The 17,621-nt window shown below is 44.1% G+C and overlaps 1 protein-coding gene across 1 annotated transcript; it reads left to right on the forward strand.

Annotated features, from left to right (window-relative positions):
• The first annotated feature begins 16,259 nt into the window (after window positions 1-16,259).
• Window positions 16,260-17,189, forward strand: LOC118908096 (olfactory receptor 1013-like). The gene has a single exon (XM_036877154.2). The coding sequence runs from the start codon at window positions 16,272-16,274 to the stop codon at window positions 17,187-17,189; it is 918 nt and encodes a 305-aa protein (XP_036733049.2). The 5' UTR covers window positions 16,260-16,271.
• Window positions 17,190-17,621: the final 432 nt, after the last annotated feature.

Raw genomic sequence — 17,621 nt, forward strand, 5'->3', positions numbered from 1 at the left:
ACCAAACACCTAACCCTAGCCCTAGTCCTGGAGCCTGGACCTGACCCCTCACTGTCAGCATCGACATCACCAATGCCTCACAGTAACCCTAAATTTCAATTGTTCCCTCATCCTCACTTCAGAGATGGATCTTAACTTTAACCATAATAGTATCTTTTGCATAAAACTTACTAAACACCTAACCCTAAACCTAGACCTGGACCCTGGACGTGACCTCACACTGACACCATAGACATCACACTCGTTTCACATTAACCTTGAAACTCAATCTCGTACTTGCCTTCATATCAGAGCCAGACCCTAACTCTAGCAGGAACCTTATCCTCCCCATACACCTTTCTGAACACCTAACTCAAAATCCAGCCTTTCTCTTGGACTTGAACCCTCACAGTCATCATTGTTATCCCCCACACTTCACCATAACACTGTACCTCAATCTAGCACTCGCCCTCACATCAGAGCTGGATCCTAACTCTAACAGGAACCCTATCCTCCCAATACACCTAACCGAACACCTAACCTTACACCTAGCCCTGGCCCCAGTACCTGAACCCTCAATGTCACCATCAATTACACCAATGCTTCACCAGAACCCTGAAGTTCAATCTCGCCCTCAACCTCATATCAGAACCAGAACCTAACTGTAACCATAATGTCATCTTCCCCGTATACCTAACTGAACATCTAACCCGAACCCTTGTCCTCACCCCTGGACATGAGCTCTCACCGACACCATCGCCATCACCCAGTCTTCATGGTAAGCCTGAATCTCAATCTCATGTTCGCTCTCAAATCAGAGCTTTATCCTACTCTAACTGTAACACTATCTTCCCCAAACACTTCATCGAACACCTAACCTTACCCCTATCTCTGTCCCCTGTACCTGAACCCTCACGTCACTATTGAAGTCACCCAAGCTACACCATAAAACTGAAGTTTAAACACGCATTCACCCTCACATCAGAGTTGGGCACTAACTCTAACCATAATGATATCCTCCCTGCACAACTTACCAAACACCTTACCCTTACCCTGGCCCTGGACCTTGGACCTGACCCTCACCATCATCATTGACATCTCCCACAATTCACTGTAAAACCTAAAACTCAATTTTTTCCTCACCCTCACATAAGAGTCGGATCCTAACTCTAACAGTTCCCCTATCTTCTCAATACACCTTGCCGAATAAACAACCCTAACTCTAGCCCTGGAGTCTGGACCTGACACCTCACCATCATCATGGACATCACCCATGCCCCACCATAACCCTGAAGCTCAATCTCTCTGTAGCTCTCACATCATAGCTGGACCCTATCCCTAACTGTAACCATTTCCTCCCAGTATACTTACAGAACACATAATCCTAACCCTAGCCCTGGAGCCTGAACTTGATCCCTCACTGTCATCATGGACATCACCCTCACCCCACTGTATCCCTGAAGCTCAATCTCTCTGTAGCCCTCACATCAGAGCTGGACACTATCCCTAACCATAACCCTATCCTCCCAGTATACCTTACACAACACATAACCCTAACCCTAGCTCTAGAACCTGGACCTGACCCCTAACAGTCAGCATTGACAACACCCATGCACACCATAACCCTGAAGCTCAATTTCACACTCCTCCTCAGTCCAAAGTTGGACCCTAACTGTAACCAAAACCTTATCCTCACAGTACACTTTACCAATACCTAACCCTAACCCTAGCCCTGTCCCCTGTACTTGACCATCACCATCACCATCGATGTCTCCCATGCCCATCCATAAATCAGAACCTGAATCTCGCCCTCGACCTCACATCAGAGCCTGAAGCTAAATCTAAACTTAACCCTACCCACTGCATACACCTTACCGAACACTTAACCATAACCCTAGCCCTGTACATTGGACATGTTCCCCAACCATCACCAACAACATCACCAATGCATAACTGTTACCCTGAAGCTCAATTCCCTTCAGCACTCACAACAGAGCTGGACCGTATCTCTATCCTTAACCCTATACTCCCCGTACATCTTACCAAACAAGTAACCTTAACAATAGCCATAGCCCCTGGACTGGAACCCTCAGGGTCTCCATTGACATCACCCACATCTCACTGTAACCCTGAAGCTCAATCTCTCTGTAGCCCTCACATCAGAGCTGGACCTTATCCCTAATGGTAACCCTATCTTCCCAGTATACCTTACAGAACATATAACCCTAACCCTAGCCCTGGAGCCTGTACCTGACCCCTCACTGTCACAATGGACATCACCAATGCCTCACAGTAACCCTAAATTTCAATCTCATCCTCACCCTCACTTCAGAGCCGGACCCTAAATTTAACCATAATAGTATCTTCTGCACACAACTTACCAAACATCTAACCCTAACCCTAGCCCTGGAGCATGGACCTGACCCCTCACCATCAGCATTGACGTCACCAATGCCTCACAGTAACCCTAAATTTCAATCTCGCCCTCACCCTCACTTCAGAGCCAGACCTTAACTTAAACCATAATAGTATCTTCTGTGTACAACTTACTAAACACCTAACCCTAACCCTAGACCTGGACTCTCCTTGTGACCTCTCACTGACACCATAGATGTCACACTTGTTTCACATTAACCTTGAACCTCAATCTCATACTTGCCTTCACATCAGAGCCAGACCCTAACCCTAACTGGGACCCTATCCTCCCCATACACCTTTCTGAACACCTAACTCTAAATTCAGCCTTTCCCTTGGATCTGAACCTTCATGGTCATCATCGTCATCCCCCACACTTCACCATAACACTGTACCTCAATCTCGCCCTTGCTCTCACATCAGAGCTGGATCCTAACTCTAACAGTAACCCTATCCTCCCAATACACGTAACTGAACACCTAACCCTAACCCTAGCCTTGAAGCTAGGATCTAACCCATCACCATCAGCATTGACGTCACCCTGCGTCACCATAACCATGAAGTTCAATCTCATCCTCTCCCTCACTTCAGAACATGAACCTAAGTGTATCCAAAATCCTTTACTCCCAGAAAATCTTACCATACACCTAACCCTAAATCTATCCCTGGCATCTAGCCTGACCCCTCACCATCAACATCGACATCACCTATGCCTCATCATAACCCGGAAGCTCAATCTCGCCCTCGCCCTCACTTCAGAGCCGGCCCTTAACTTTAACTACAATAGTATCTTCTGCATAAAACTTACCAAACATCTAACCCTAACCCTAGCCCTGCACCTTGGACCTGACGCTCACCATCACCATTGATATTTCCAATGATTCACCGTAAACCTCAAGCTCAATTTCATCCTTGCCCTCACATCAGAGACGGATCTTCACTCTAACAGTATCCCTATCCTCCCAATACATCTTACCGAACACCTAATCCTAACCCTAGTCATAGCCCCTGGACCAGACCCCTCAAAGTCACCACTGGCATCACTCATGCTTCCTCATAACCCTGAAGCTCAATCTTGCACATGCCCTCACATCACAGCCTGAGCCTAACTCTAAGCATAACACAATCTTCCCCTATCACCTTACAAAACACCAAACACTAACCCTAGCCCTGGACCCTGGAGCTGACCCCTCACTGACAGCATCGAAATCACCCCCACCTAACCGTAACACTGATCCTCAATCTCGCCCTCACTTTCACTCACAGCTGGACCCTAACTTGAACCGGTACCCTATCCTCCCCATTCACCTTAACGAACACATAACCATAACCCTAGCCCTGAAGTATGGACCTGACCCTTCACCGTCAGGATCGACGTCACCCATGCCTCACTGAAAACCTGAAGTTCAATCTCACTCTTCCACTCAGTTTAAAAACGTACCCTAACTATAACCGAAACCCTATCCTCCCAGTAAACCTTCACAAATACCTAACCCTAACCCTAGCTCTGTTCCCTGTACCTGACCTTTGACGTCCCCATGCCCCACCATAAATCAGAACCTCAATCTATCCCTCGCCCTCACATCAGATCCTGAACATAAGTCTAACCTTAAACCTATCGACCGTGTACACCTTACAAAACATTTAACCATAACCCTTGTCCTTTTCAATGGTCCTGTTCCCTCACCATTACCACCGACATCACCAAATCATCACTGGAACTCTGAAGATCAATCTCTCTGTTGCACTAACAACAGAGCTGTACCCTATCCCTAACCGTAACCCTATCCTCCCAGTATACCTTACAGAACACATAATTCTAACTCTAGCCTTGGAGCCTGAACCTGACCCCTCACTGTCACCATGGACATAACCAATGGCTCACAATAACCCTAACTTTCAATTGCACCCTCACCCTCACTTCAGAGTCAGACCCTAACTTTAACAACAAGAGTATCTTCTGCATACAACTTACCAAACACCTAACCCTACACCTAACCCTAACACTAGCCCCGGAGCCTTGACTTGACCCCTCACCATCAACATCGACATCACCAGTACCTCACAGTAATCCTAAATTTCAATCTCGCCCTGGTCCTCACTTCAGAGATGGACCTTAACTTTAACCGTAAGAGAATCTTCTGCGTACAAGTTACTAAATACCTAACCCTAATCCTAGACCTGGACCCTCCACATGACCTCTCACTGACACCACAGATGTCACACTCATTTCACATTAACCTTGAACCTCAGTCTCATACTGGCCTTCACATCAGAGCCAGACCCTAACCCTAACTGGGTCCCTATCCTCCCCATACAGCTTTCTGACCACCTAACTCTAAATTCAGCCTTTCCCTTGGACCTGAACCCTCACCATCATCATTGCCATCGCCCACACTTCACCATAACACTGTACCTCAATCTCACCCTCGCCCTCACATCAGAGCCGATCCTAATTCTAGTAGTATCCCTATCCTCTGAATACAACTTACCAAACACCTAACCATACACCTAGCCCTGGCCCCAGTACCTGAGCCCTCACTGTCATCATCAGTTACATCCATGTTTCACTGTAACCCTGAAGCTCCATCTTGCCCTCGACCTCATATCAGAAGCAGACCCTAACTGTAACTGCACTGTTATCCTCCCTGTACACCTAACTGAACACCTAACCCTAACCCTAGACGTCTCCCCTGGACATAAGCTCTCACCATCCCCATCACCATCAACCAGCCTTCACTATAAGCCTGAATCCCAGTCTCATGCTTGTTCTCAAATCAGAGCTGGATCCTACTCTAACCATAGCACTAACCTCCCCAAACACCTTTACGGACACCTAACCCTAACCCTAGCCCTGGCCACTGGAACTGAACCCTCATGTCACTATCGACAACACCCAAGATACACTGTAACCTTGAAGTTTAAACATGCACTCGTCCTCACATCAGAGCTGGACACTAAATCTAACCATAACCATATCCTCCCCTTAAAACTTACCAAGCACCTAAATCTATCCCAGGCCCTGGACCTTGGGCCTGACCCTCACCATCACCATCGACATCTCCCATGATTCACTGTAAACCTGAAGCTCAACTTCGTCCTTGCCCAAATCAGAGCCAGATCCTAACTCTAACTGTATCCCTATTCTCCCAATACACCTTACAGAACAAGTAGCCATAACCCTGGGCCTAGCCCCTGGACCTGACACCTCAAAGTCACCATCGACATCACACATGCTTCACCATAGACCTGAAGCTCAATCTCACATGGGCCCTTACATCACAACCAGACCCTACCTCTGCCCATAATGCTTTCCTCCTGGTTCTGCTTACCGGACACCTAACCCTAACCCTAGCCCTGGACACTGGAGCTGAACCTTCACTGACAGCAATGATGTAATCCCCACCTAACCGCAACAATGAACCTCAATCTCGCACTCACTTTCACATCACAGCTGGACCCTAACTCTAAACAGAACCCTATCCTCTCCATTACCTTTACTGAACACCTAACACTAATGCTAGCCCTGGAGACTGAACTTGACCCCACATGGTCAGCATCGACATCACCATGCCTCACTCTAAACCTGAAGCTCAATTTCATTCTCCCCCTCAGTTCAAAGCTGGACCCTAACTTTAACCAAAACCCTATCCTCTCAGCACACCTTACCAAAAACATAATCCTAACCCTAGTAATGGTGCCTGGACCTGAACCCTCACTGTCACCATGGAAGTCATACTCGTTTCTCTGTAACCTGAACCTTAGCCTCTTCCTTGCCCTCATATCAGAGCCGGACCCTAACTCAAACTGTAACCCTATCCTCCTGGTACACCTTTCCGAACACCTAACCGTAACCCTAGCCCTGAAGCCTGGACCTAACCCCTCACCATCAGCATTGATGTCACCCATGCTTCACCAGAACCCTGAAGTTCAATCTCACCCTCACCCTCATTTCAGAACCTGACCCTTAGTGTATCCGAAATCCTTTATGCCCAGAAAACCTTACCGTACACCTAGTCCTAAATCTATCCCTGGCCCCTAGCCTGAACACTCACCATCACCATCAACATCACCTACACCTCACCATAACCCGAAAGCTCAATCTTGCCCTCGCCCTCACTTCAGAACCTTTACTTTAACCATAATACTATCTTCTGTGCAAAACTTACCACACACCAATTCCTAACTCTAGCCTTGGACCCTGGAGCTGACCCCTCACTGACAGCATCGAAGTCACTGTCACCTAACCGTAACACTGGACCTCAATCTTGCCCTCACTTTCACATTACATTCGGACCCTAACTCGAACCGGTACCCTATCCTCCCCATTCACCTTAAAGAACACATAACCGTAACCATAGCCCTGGAGCATGGACCTGACCCCTCAACATCAGCATCAATGTCACCCATGTCTCACCATAACCCTGAAGTTCAATCTCGCTCTCCCACTCAATTCAAAGATGGAGCCTAACTGTAACCAAAACCCTATCCTCCCAGCACACCTTAACAAACACCTAATCCTAACCCTAGCCCTGTCCCTTGTTCCTGACCTGTCACCATCACCATCAATGTCCCCCATACCCCACCATAAATCAGAACCTCAATCTATCCCTCGCCCTCACATCAGAGCCTGACCATAAGTCTTACCTTAACCCTATCCACCATGTACACCTTACCGAACATTTAACCATAACCCTGGTCCTGTACAATGGACCTGTTCCCTCACCATTACCATCAACATCACCAACGCATCACTGTAACTCTGAAGCTCAATCTCTCTGTCGCACTCACTCACAACAGAGCTGGACCATATCTCTAACTGTAGTCCTATACTCCCTGTACACCTTACCAAACACCTAACCCCAACCCTAGCCCTGGCACCTGGATCTGAACCCTTACGTCACTATCGATGTAACACATGCTTTACCATAACCCTGAAGTTTATACATCGGAGCCAGACACTAACTCTAACCATAACCATATCTCCCCTGCACAACTTACCAAACACCTAACCATAACCCTACCCCTGGACCTTGGACCTGACCCTCACCATCACCATCGACATCTCCCATGATTCACCATAAACTTGAAGCTCAATTTCATCCTCACCTTCACATCAGAGCAGGATCCTAACACTAACTGTATTCCTCTCCTCCCAATACACCTTACTGAACACCTAACCCTAACCGTAGCCTTGGAGCATGGACGTGACACCTTTCCGTCAGCATCAATGTCACCTGTTCCTCAGCATAACCCTGAAACTCAATCTCACTCTTCCCCTCTGTTCAAAGCCAGACTCTAACTGTAACTGAAACCCTATCCTCCCAGTACACCATACCAAACACCTTTCCCTAACCCTAGCCTTGGACCCTCTAACTGATGCATCACTGTCACCATCAACGTCCGCCATGCCCCACCATAAGTGAGAATTGAAATCTAGCCCGCGGACACCTTACCAAACACTTAACCATAACCCTAGCCCTGTACAATGGAACTGTTCCCCACCATCACCATCGACATCACCAATGCATCACCATAACCCTGAGACTCAATCTCTCTGTTGCACTCACAACAGAGCTGGACCCTATCTCTATCCATAATGCTATACTCCCCATACACCTTATTGAACACCTAACCTTAACACTTGTCATAGCCACTGGACCGGAAACATCACCATCCCTATCAACATCACCCACACCTCACCGTAACCCCGAAGCTCAATCTCTCTGTAGCCCTCACATCAGAGCTGGACCCTATCTCTAACTGTAACCCTATCGTTCCAGTATACCTTACTGGGAAACATAACCCTAACCTAGCCCTGGAGCCTTGACCTGATGCCTCACCGTCACCATGGATGTCACCCATGCCTCACAGTAACCCTAAATTTCAATCTCGTCCTCGCCCTCAGTTCAGAGCCAGACCTTAACTTTAACCATACTAGTATCTCCCCGTTCCCCTTACCTAGCACTGAATCCTAACACTAGCCCTTTAGCATGGACCTGAACCCTTATGCCCCTATTGATGTAACACATGCTTCGCCATAACCCTGAAGTTTATACACGCACTCGCCCTAACATCAGAGCCGGACACTAACTCTAACCGTAATTATACCTCCCCTGCACAACTTACCAAACACCTAACCATAACCCTACCCCTGGACCTTGGACCTGACCCTCACCATCACCATCGACATCTCCCATGATTCACCATAAACTTGAAGCTCAATTTCATCCTTGCCTTCACATCAGAGCGGGATCCTAACACTAACCGTATCCCTCTCCTCCCAGTACACCTTACTGAACACCTAACCCTAACCGTAGCCCTGGAGCATGGATGTGAGGACAGTACAGAGAGGACAAGAAATGACTCTATAGTATCTTACTATGCTGACAGACAGTGAATACATTGGTGGGGTGAGGACTTGATAATATTGGTGACTGTTGAAACCGCAATGTTGCTCATGTGAAACCTTTGTAATATTGTACATCAATGATTATTTGATAAAAATAAATAAATAAATAAATAACTTACAATAAAACAATGAAGTACATGCAAATGTAAAAAGAAAGTTCATAATTATTTCACAATTAATGACACATAAGACAAACATATATAGAAGTCAATGGAAGATGGGCTAAGGTACCATAATGGACAATTTGGACTCATCAGGAAAGCTCTGCACCAAAGGAGAGCGTGCTTAACTAGCAGAGGGAAGCAGTCCCAGTAAAAAGGGGCCCTGTGACCACCAAGTTTACCATCCTCCCTCTTTTTCATAATAATAACAAATACACAACTTTATAATTAAATGACATTAATATCCAACATAATATTAAATGTTCAACATGTAATGTCTATTGGACATCGAGTATACTTCTAATTTCCTTAAAAATACACACCAAAAATCCTTTAAGATTATGTCATCTCATTATTTCTAATGAGAAATATATTACAGATGGGGAAATTGATTTTCAGGAGGCTTAAATAAGTTTTCAAAGATGACCAAGTCAGTAAGAATTGGAATCAGATCAGTTCAGGTCTTTCTGACCCCACATCTCATGCTCAATAGTCCATATTCCTTCCAACAAGCGTTGCATATCTCCCTGCAAAATGCCTTTGGATATTTGTACATTAGTTCATTTAACCTTCACATGCTGTAAAATAGGACTGCTATCATTCTGATAAGTGTGGCATTCTAGGAGAGTTCCTTGGAACTCCTGCTAAATTTAGTCTCTACAGGATGAGGCCCAGGAACTTGCATTTTTAGTCAGATGTCAGGTGGTGCTTATGTTCTCGGGGTTAGAGGGCCTCTGATGTACTGAATTTTTCCATCTGTCAAGCCCTCCCCTAATTAGTTTAAAAACATTATATTCCTGATCTTTACAACAGCCCTGTGTAGTAGCTACAATTCTTACATTTGTTTTACAGGTAAGAGAGTCGAGACTTAACATAACTGTCATTTGTGTAAGGTCTTCTGACAGCTGAGAAGCATTGAGAGAGAACTTGAATCCATGTCCTCAGCCTGAAGGCCCAGTGCTGCCTCTAGTTTGTCTAACTTCTAATCAGAGCTTCCTTCAATTCCCAAGATACGGTGCCTAATAGCTCTTCCACATGAAGGAATGCTGCTTACATGGAAATTACCTCCCTCACAAATATACTCTATTTTGAAATACGATTTGTCTGTATGTTTCAGTGGTGAGACTGCGTGTTCTGTGACTATGTTTGCCTGTGGATTTTCTTGTACATGCCTGCAAGTAGCACAGAATGGTCATTGATTTCTGGTTACAGTAACTAATGTGGAATAATGACCAAATCCTTTGAGGCTTCAGTGTCATCGTCAGAGCAGACCAGACTGTGCATTTGACTGATATGCTCCTTGAGAATTAGGGCAGTCCATCAGTTCACCCACTCAGCAAATGTCACGTGAGCCTCCTCTGAGGCAGAGTCTGTTCTAAGCACAGGCATCCAGCAGTGCAAAAAATACAGACACAGCAAAACATGCCCTTATTATAAGCATGTCCTAGTAATGGGGAGCATATGCAATAATTAAGTCGATTACATGGTAACCCAGAAGATAAGTGTTCTGGAGAAGAATAAGGCAGGGAAAAAGTACAGAGAGTGCTGTGAAGCAGGAACAAATTTGTGAAGGGTCATGGGGAAGATCTCTTTAAGATGGTGATACATTTTTGAGCAACAAAAGGAAGTACAAAATGTTTCAGCAGAATGAAAAGCAAGTGCAAATATTTCAAATGCCAATGTCCTTTGAACTACAAATAAAATGTGTTGTGTACATAACACTGTGTGGAGTTCATGTGGGGAAATACAGGCATTTATAGCCAAGAGGTTCCTGGAGAAAAAATGTCCCATTGTGTTGCACAGCTGTCTCATTGCTACTTATATTCCCCGCTCACCAGATTATTGTGCACCCTTACACAAGGACAGGTGGATTAGGGCATGAGGCTCAGGAAGACAAGGATTATTTCAGGATGTGACTACCAGCAAAAACACATAAATGAGGGGGTATTTATGTGTCAGCAGAAGAAGGTGCAGGAGGAATTTGCTGGAATAGAAAGAGCACAGGATTTCGGGTCAGAGACACTGAGGTTAGACTCAGCCAAGCCTGCTGATTCTCCTTACAATCCCCAGTAGTGCCACTGCACTATTAGGAGGGTCCCTCTTTCCTCATTTTCCTGATCCCAGAGGAGTGGGGAGTAGCATGTTCAGGGCTAACTACTCAGGCCTTCAGCAAAAAACTGATTCAGGCACAGCCAGTTGCTTCCCTAAGCACCATGCTTTTTGCCCCAGCCCCTGACCTTTCAAGCATGTTAACATTGGTCCAGGCTAAGCCATTGTCTCTGAGAATATTCTGAGTGTGGCATAAAATCCCTCTGCAATCTCACCAACTATCCTTCCAGTCAACACTCTCTATATGGCAGACAGATGGACAAACTTGGGACAGTCCCTCGGCCCTTCATTCCATTTCCTGCTTCTGTGCCCCGGCACCTGTAGTTTCTTTTCCTTTGACAGAGAGGCCTTCCTCCCACATGGTACCTACCCAGGCATCTTCAGGCACGCGTACATGTGTCTCCCTCCTGTGTAAGCCCTCTCAGAGCAGACACAGCGCTTCCCTCGTGGCCCCTAACAAGCTCTTCCCGCTGGCCTGCCTCCACCAGCAAGTACATAGGGAATCCTGTCATAACCTATTACAGTGTTTACAGAGGTTTGGTTTCTCCCACCTGGAGGTCAGTCCCCATGCCTTAGTTGTCTCTCTTGTCCAAGGCACCTGGCAGAGTCTCTAGGACACAGTAAATGTTAGATCAGTGTGCAGGCTGGGGGACAGAGGATGAGCTCTGAGGGATCTGCTTTTGAATCTTGACCCTGTAAGCCTCACAATTTTAGACCTTGAATAATATAAATCTCAGCTTATCTGTCAATTATTTCTATGATTCAGCTCTTCTTTAAAATGGGTATAATAATCACATTCAGAAGGTTATTGTGAAAGGTAAAATGGGATGATTCTTTTAAAGCACTCAGTGGACAGCCAGGCACATACTAAGCACTCAGTGAATATTATTATCATAACAACAAAGCTTGATGAATTGCTTTTAAGGACATTGGGAAATATGATACTCTTCTTGTCATTTAAAAATTGGGAAATAAGCTGAAAATGATTAAAGGGAGATTGAATATGTTTGTTACCAAATCAACCTGTATAGCACTCAGGACAAGGGGAGTCGAAGGCTTAAAGAATTACAGTTAAATTGAATAGACACACAAGGGTTATGCCTCCCTGGAGAACACTTTCTGTAGGGGAAAGAATATGAATTTTACATTCAAAATGCTTTGAGTTCAATTCCTGACTGCACTTACTTCTGAGTTTACCTTGGGCAAATTAATGATATGCTGTGAGCTTATTATTTTTCCATAATAAGAACTGCAGTATGTGCTCCACAGAGTTGTTTGACAATTAAATAAAGTTCCTGGAAAGGTTGTTTTGCAAGGAGTAGTGTTGTAAAATATAGTAATTATTATCATTACTTTTGAAATCATTCTCCTTTTCAACATTGAGCAAGATTCTCTTGAATAAAGTTAACACAATTTTTGGTTAATTGTCTTTTTAGACACTTTCTAAGCTATGAACCCCTGTGGTCTCCAAGGCAGGAAATGCCCTGGGGAGCCTGAGCAGGTATAAGTTGTCTGGATCCAAGGGGTGGCTTTGCTGGGAGGAACTGTGAGTGTCCTGGTCCTGGGAGAGGTGAGCAATGTTTCTTCTCATCATCAGGGTTGGTTGTAAGTCTAAGAAACCCAAGACTCTGCCAGAAGGTGACTTAGGTGCTACTTAGAAGCACTTATGTGGCCCACATGTACAAGATACTTATCTGTAACATCACTGAATTTCTCAAAATTATTCCATTAGGTTTTAGAGAAGGTTATAACCAAAAAGATAGGGCCCAATGGAGCCCACAAGCATTGGTTAATATCAGATATGAGAGGATGTTCTATAATGCTTAAGTAACATGTCTCTGGAGTAGGAGAGGACCATGTGGAAATTATATAATTATTAGTTATTTGTTAAAATCTGCAAAATTATTTCTTTTAATCTTTAGCTATAGTTTTGATGGATGTGGGCGGAATCTTAACATGATGCCTGTGAAATACTAAGCATGGTGCTTGAGTCTGAGTAAACTGTTCAAAATTTTCAGTCATTATTTTTATAAATAATCAAATTCAGGAATAATTATGAGATTCAGAGACTAATCAGATCAGGTGTTACTGAGTTTAAGACTGAGGTCTGGTGTTTTCAGCTTTTTCCCACGTGAAGCCCCTTGCAGTGTTTCGACGTAGCCACATATGGGGACGTCTCTCCCTGCAGACGAGGGGAAACTGACCAGGACAGGGAGGGCTCTCAACCCAGCTTGGGAAAGAATTCATGCTCGGGTTGAACAAGTGCCAGCAAGAAAGGAATTCATCAAAATCAAGAGTAGAAGATCATGTCAGCAGCTGTGTATGCAGTAGAGAGCAAGGAAGAACAGGGGGAGAAAAGGAAAGTTCACTGAACCCCTGGCTGCACAGGGCAAACCCTTTTCCAACTCATAAAGCCAGAGACCCCTGACGTCCAGGACCCACTTCATCTGCAGGGTGTAGGCATTATGTCCCTACCTCCCCAGGACTTGGGGGAGTTGCAGTGCACCACATGAGTGAGATTATGTCCATATCCCTACTGGTATGAAATAAAATGGGGAGAGAGAAAAGGATTATGTTAAAACTAGAAAGCTGAATGGGAATAGTAAAGTGAGACACTTAGCACCAGACGTGGAGGTTGGCAAGTTTTTTCTTTATCATGAAAAAAGACTTCAGAGACAAAGTGTAATAGGCTTATGAAGCACTATAAATATGTGGTAAACAGTACAAACTCAAATGGGAGTGTGGGCAACCTCTGAGACAAGGTGCATGTAACTGTTTAGGTTTTGGTTTTATAGGGCCTTTCAGGTAGGGGTCAGCATAAGGCATGAGGCATAGAGGTGGTTAATAATTCCTTTGAAGTTCTGCCCTAAGAATAGGGTTATTTAGGTGACTGTTTTGATATGGATCTCTGCCTTCTTTACCCATGTAGATTCATTTACACCCTGGAGGTCTGTCTCTTGTCATGTACAAAGTTACTTAATTGATTTAGGGCCTGGAAGAAGAGGAAGAACAGCGTGTAGACTAAATTAAAGAATAAGCGGGTCCTGTTCTGCAGGGTAAGTAGATTTTTACAATGTCATGACCTTTGTCCCATTTCCCTGCTCTATCTCAGCAGTTCTCATGGATCCCTGTTATCAACAATTTTGCCCAGCACAAAATTGTTTTGTTTATATTGTTGCGAGGGAAGACTTTCAGTACCCCTCAAGATTCTTCTGCTGATTTCAGCTTCAAATTGGCATGAGATGGATTAAAGGAGAAAAATATCAAAGTTAATTACATACATACGGAGAATCCATAGATTCCAAAGACAGGGAGAATGAGATATATATGGAATCCTAAATTAAGGAGAAGGGGGAAGGGCCTGAGTTTCAAAGGAAAATGGATGTGATTCTCAGGAGTATGAAAAGAGTAAATGTGTGGTAAAGAAAATACTTGATGGGTCACAGAGGAACAATGGGGCACAGAGAGAAGTTTTAACAAACACTCTTTGTGGCATATCTTCCTGTCTATCATTGTATATAAGGGGTACATTATAATACAGCCATCTATGGTGAAAGCCCTCCTAGTGGAGTAGTTCCCCCATCTAAATTCTCTGTACACATTGTGCTCTGGGGAGATCAAAGCATCTCCTGGGGCTTTTGGCCTTTGATGGTTTCACCAACAAATTTCTGCATATCACAACACAACATTAGGACAGCCTGCTCTGGGCCCTGAGAGTGTGAAGCGATTCACTGAAAATAAATAGCCCATAACACCTCAAAATAAGCAACACACTAAGATGAGATAAAGATTGGACTGATCCATGATTTCCAGCAAAAGCACATGGGAAAGAGTATAGTTATAAATAACAAAATTCAACTGGCTTTGTTAAGTTTTTCCTGAATGGCAGTATTTAATGAGCAAGTAGACATACCCACGAGATGCTGCACAGAATGCAAGGTGTGTGTAGACAAGAGAGAAGGACAAGGAAGTTATAAACAACAGAAAAGAAGGAATTATTGGAAGCCAGGGCATCTTCCTTAGGGGGAGGGAACAGCAGAATGTATTATTATGCAGAGTCCCTCACTAGTGCCTGTCATGAAATGTCAAATTGCCCACCAAATGGTCACATTCCTGGATATGTTAAAAATGGTAATTCAGGCTATTTTTGTAGTCTTGGGTGTATAAGAGTTGTGGGGGGCACCCGGAGGGGTGGGGGGAATAAAGTCTCCATTTTAGGTTGAGGTTTCTTCTTTTTAACAATAATCTCATGAACTTTGTATTTCCATCACTGTATTCCATCCTTTGGTGTATATTTTTCCTGAAACTTGACTGTGTCAAGCATATCAAGTATTTTTTTTTTACTCTTCTGAGTATTTTCTTCTGTGTGTAGATTTGATTATGAGATATGAATTTAAACTGCCTGTAGGGTGTCCCAGTGTATGGAAGAACTGAAAGGAGAAACACTTCATCGTTAAAAATATATTAAAATAGGAAAATTTCTCTATTTCAGATACAGACAAGTAACGATATAATCTGAGAAGAAACATTTAGCAAAGAACTAACGGACATTATGAAGTAGTCAAAAGAACAAGAAAACATTAATTGTAGATCTATACTTTAGACCACCAATCATTCCTAGAAGGAAATATAAATGATCAACTTGAAATTTGTAATTCAATATTGCTATGGTCATTAACAGGAGACCATTGGACTGAGCTGGATTTCATATTTTTGTACCTATGTAAGCTAACCAACCTGAGCCAGAGTCAACAAATCCAGAAAACGAAAACTAAGAATTACCCTTCAAAACTGCCAAAAAGGCACTCCCAAATAAGACAACCATTGAAGTTATTGAAAATTGAATTATTTCTTTGCTTTGCTCTCATTTCTGTATACAAACTTCTCCCCTTGCACCTGTCTGTAGACAGCTCCTAGCAGTTGGTCCTGCATGATTTCAATGGATGTTTCCTCAAATAAAATCATGAAAAAATTTAATGATCAAAAGTGTCTTTTAACAATATGTAACTGAGGTCTAAATGGATTGCTGCAAAATGAAACCTCTTTCTAAAATGAGCACTTATATTGTTGGATCCTAGATTTCAAGGTTTACTAGTGGTACAAGGTTATATACTGAGCAAACATTTATTACTTCAGCCCAATGATTCAGGCTGAACTCTCCTCTTCTCCCCTCCCAGGTGACATTCCCTAGAGCCATGGAGAGGAGCAACCACACGGTGACAGAGTTCATCCTGCTGGGCTTCAGCACAGACCCCGTGACGCAGCGCGTCCTCTTTGTGGTATTCCTGGCCGTGTACTCTGTGACCATGGTAGGAAATATCACCCTCATGGTGCTGATCTGCAGTGACTCCCGGCTGCACACGCCCATGTATTTTTTCATTGGAAATCTGTCTTTTCTGGATCTCTGGTATTCCTCTGTCTACACGCCTAAGATCCTGGTGATCTGCGTCTCTGAGGACAGAAGCATCTCCTTTGCTGGCTGTGTGGCTCAGTTCCTCTTCTCTGGTGGGCTAGGGTACAGTGAGTGTTACCTGCTGGCTGCCATGGCTTATGACCGCTATGTGGCCATCTCTAAGCCGCTGCTTTACTCACAGGCCATGTCCATAAAGCTGTGTGCATTTTTGGTAGTGGCCTCATATTTTGGTGGCTTTATTAACTGTTTCATCGTTGCTAAAAAAATTTTTGTCTTGAATTTCTGTAGAGACAATGTCATTGATGACTTTTTCTGTGATTTGTTTCCATTAGTGAAGTTGGCCTGTGGCAGGAAAGATGGCTTCCAGGCTGTGCTTTTCTTCTGCCTGGCCTCCAATGTCATTAGCCCCTGTGTGCTCATACTCGCCTCCTACCTCTTCATCATCACCACCATCCTGAGGATCCGCTCCACCCAGGGCCGCCTCAAAGCCTTCTCCACTTGCTCCTCCCACCTGACCTCTGTCACCTTGTACTATGGCTCCATTCTCTACATTTACACTCATTCCCGGTCTAGCTATTCTTTCAAGATGGACAAAATAGTTTCCTTATTTTGCACTGTGGTGTTCCCCATGCTGAATCCTATGATCTACAGCCTGAGGAATAAGGATGTGAAGGATGCTCTGAATAAAGTCTTCAAATAAATCATGATTCTCCCCTTCTACGGACATGACCTGTCCAATCTCTATCTCTTACATATGTTCTCAATTAAGAAAAAATCTGAGTAGTTTCGGTATATATGATTTTCTGAATCACTCTTTTACTACCAGGTTCCTCTGTCATTATAGGGGTGAACCTATGAGGAATTCCACACCCAAGTTGTATTATTCTGAGCATCAAAACACTATTATTGTGATAAAAAGTAATTACTATAGTGAGGTGAAATAATCTGAGAATTTTTTTTTAATTTTGGTATCTTAATGTACAATTACTTGAACATTATGGTTACTAGACTCCCCCTATTATCAAGTCCCCCCACATACCCCATTACAGTTACTGTCCATCAGCGTATTAGGTCTATGAGTTCACATTACTTATAAGAGAAAAATCTATATAGCGAATATATACAGGTAGTA

This window comes from Manis pentadactyla, chromosome 9, assembly GCF_030020395.1.
Source record: "Manis pentadactyla isolate mManPen7 chromosome 9, mManPen7.hap1, whole genome shotgun sequence".
NCBI classification, from domain to species: domain Eukaryota; kingdom Metazoa; phylum Chordata; class Mammalia; order Pholidota; family Manidae; genus Manis; species Manis pentadactyla.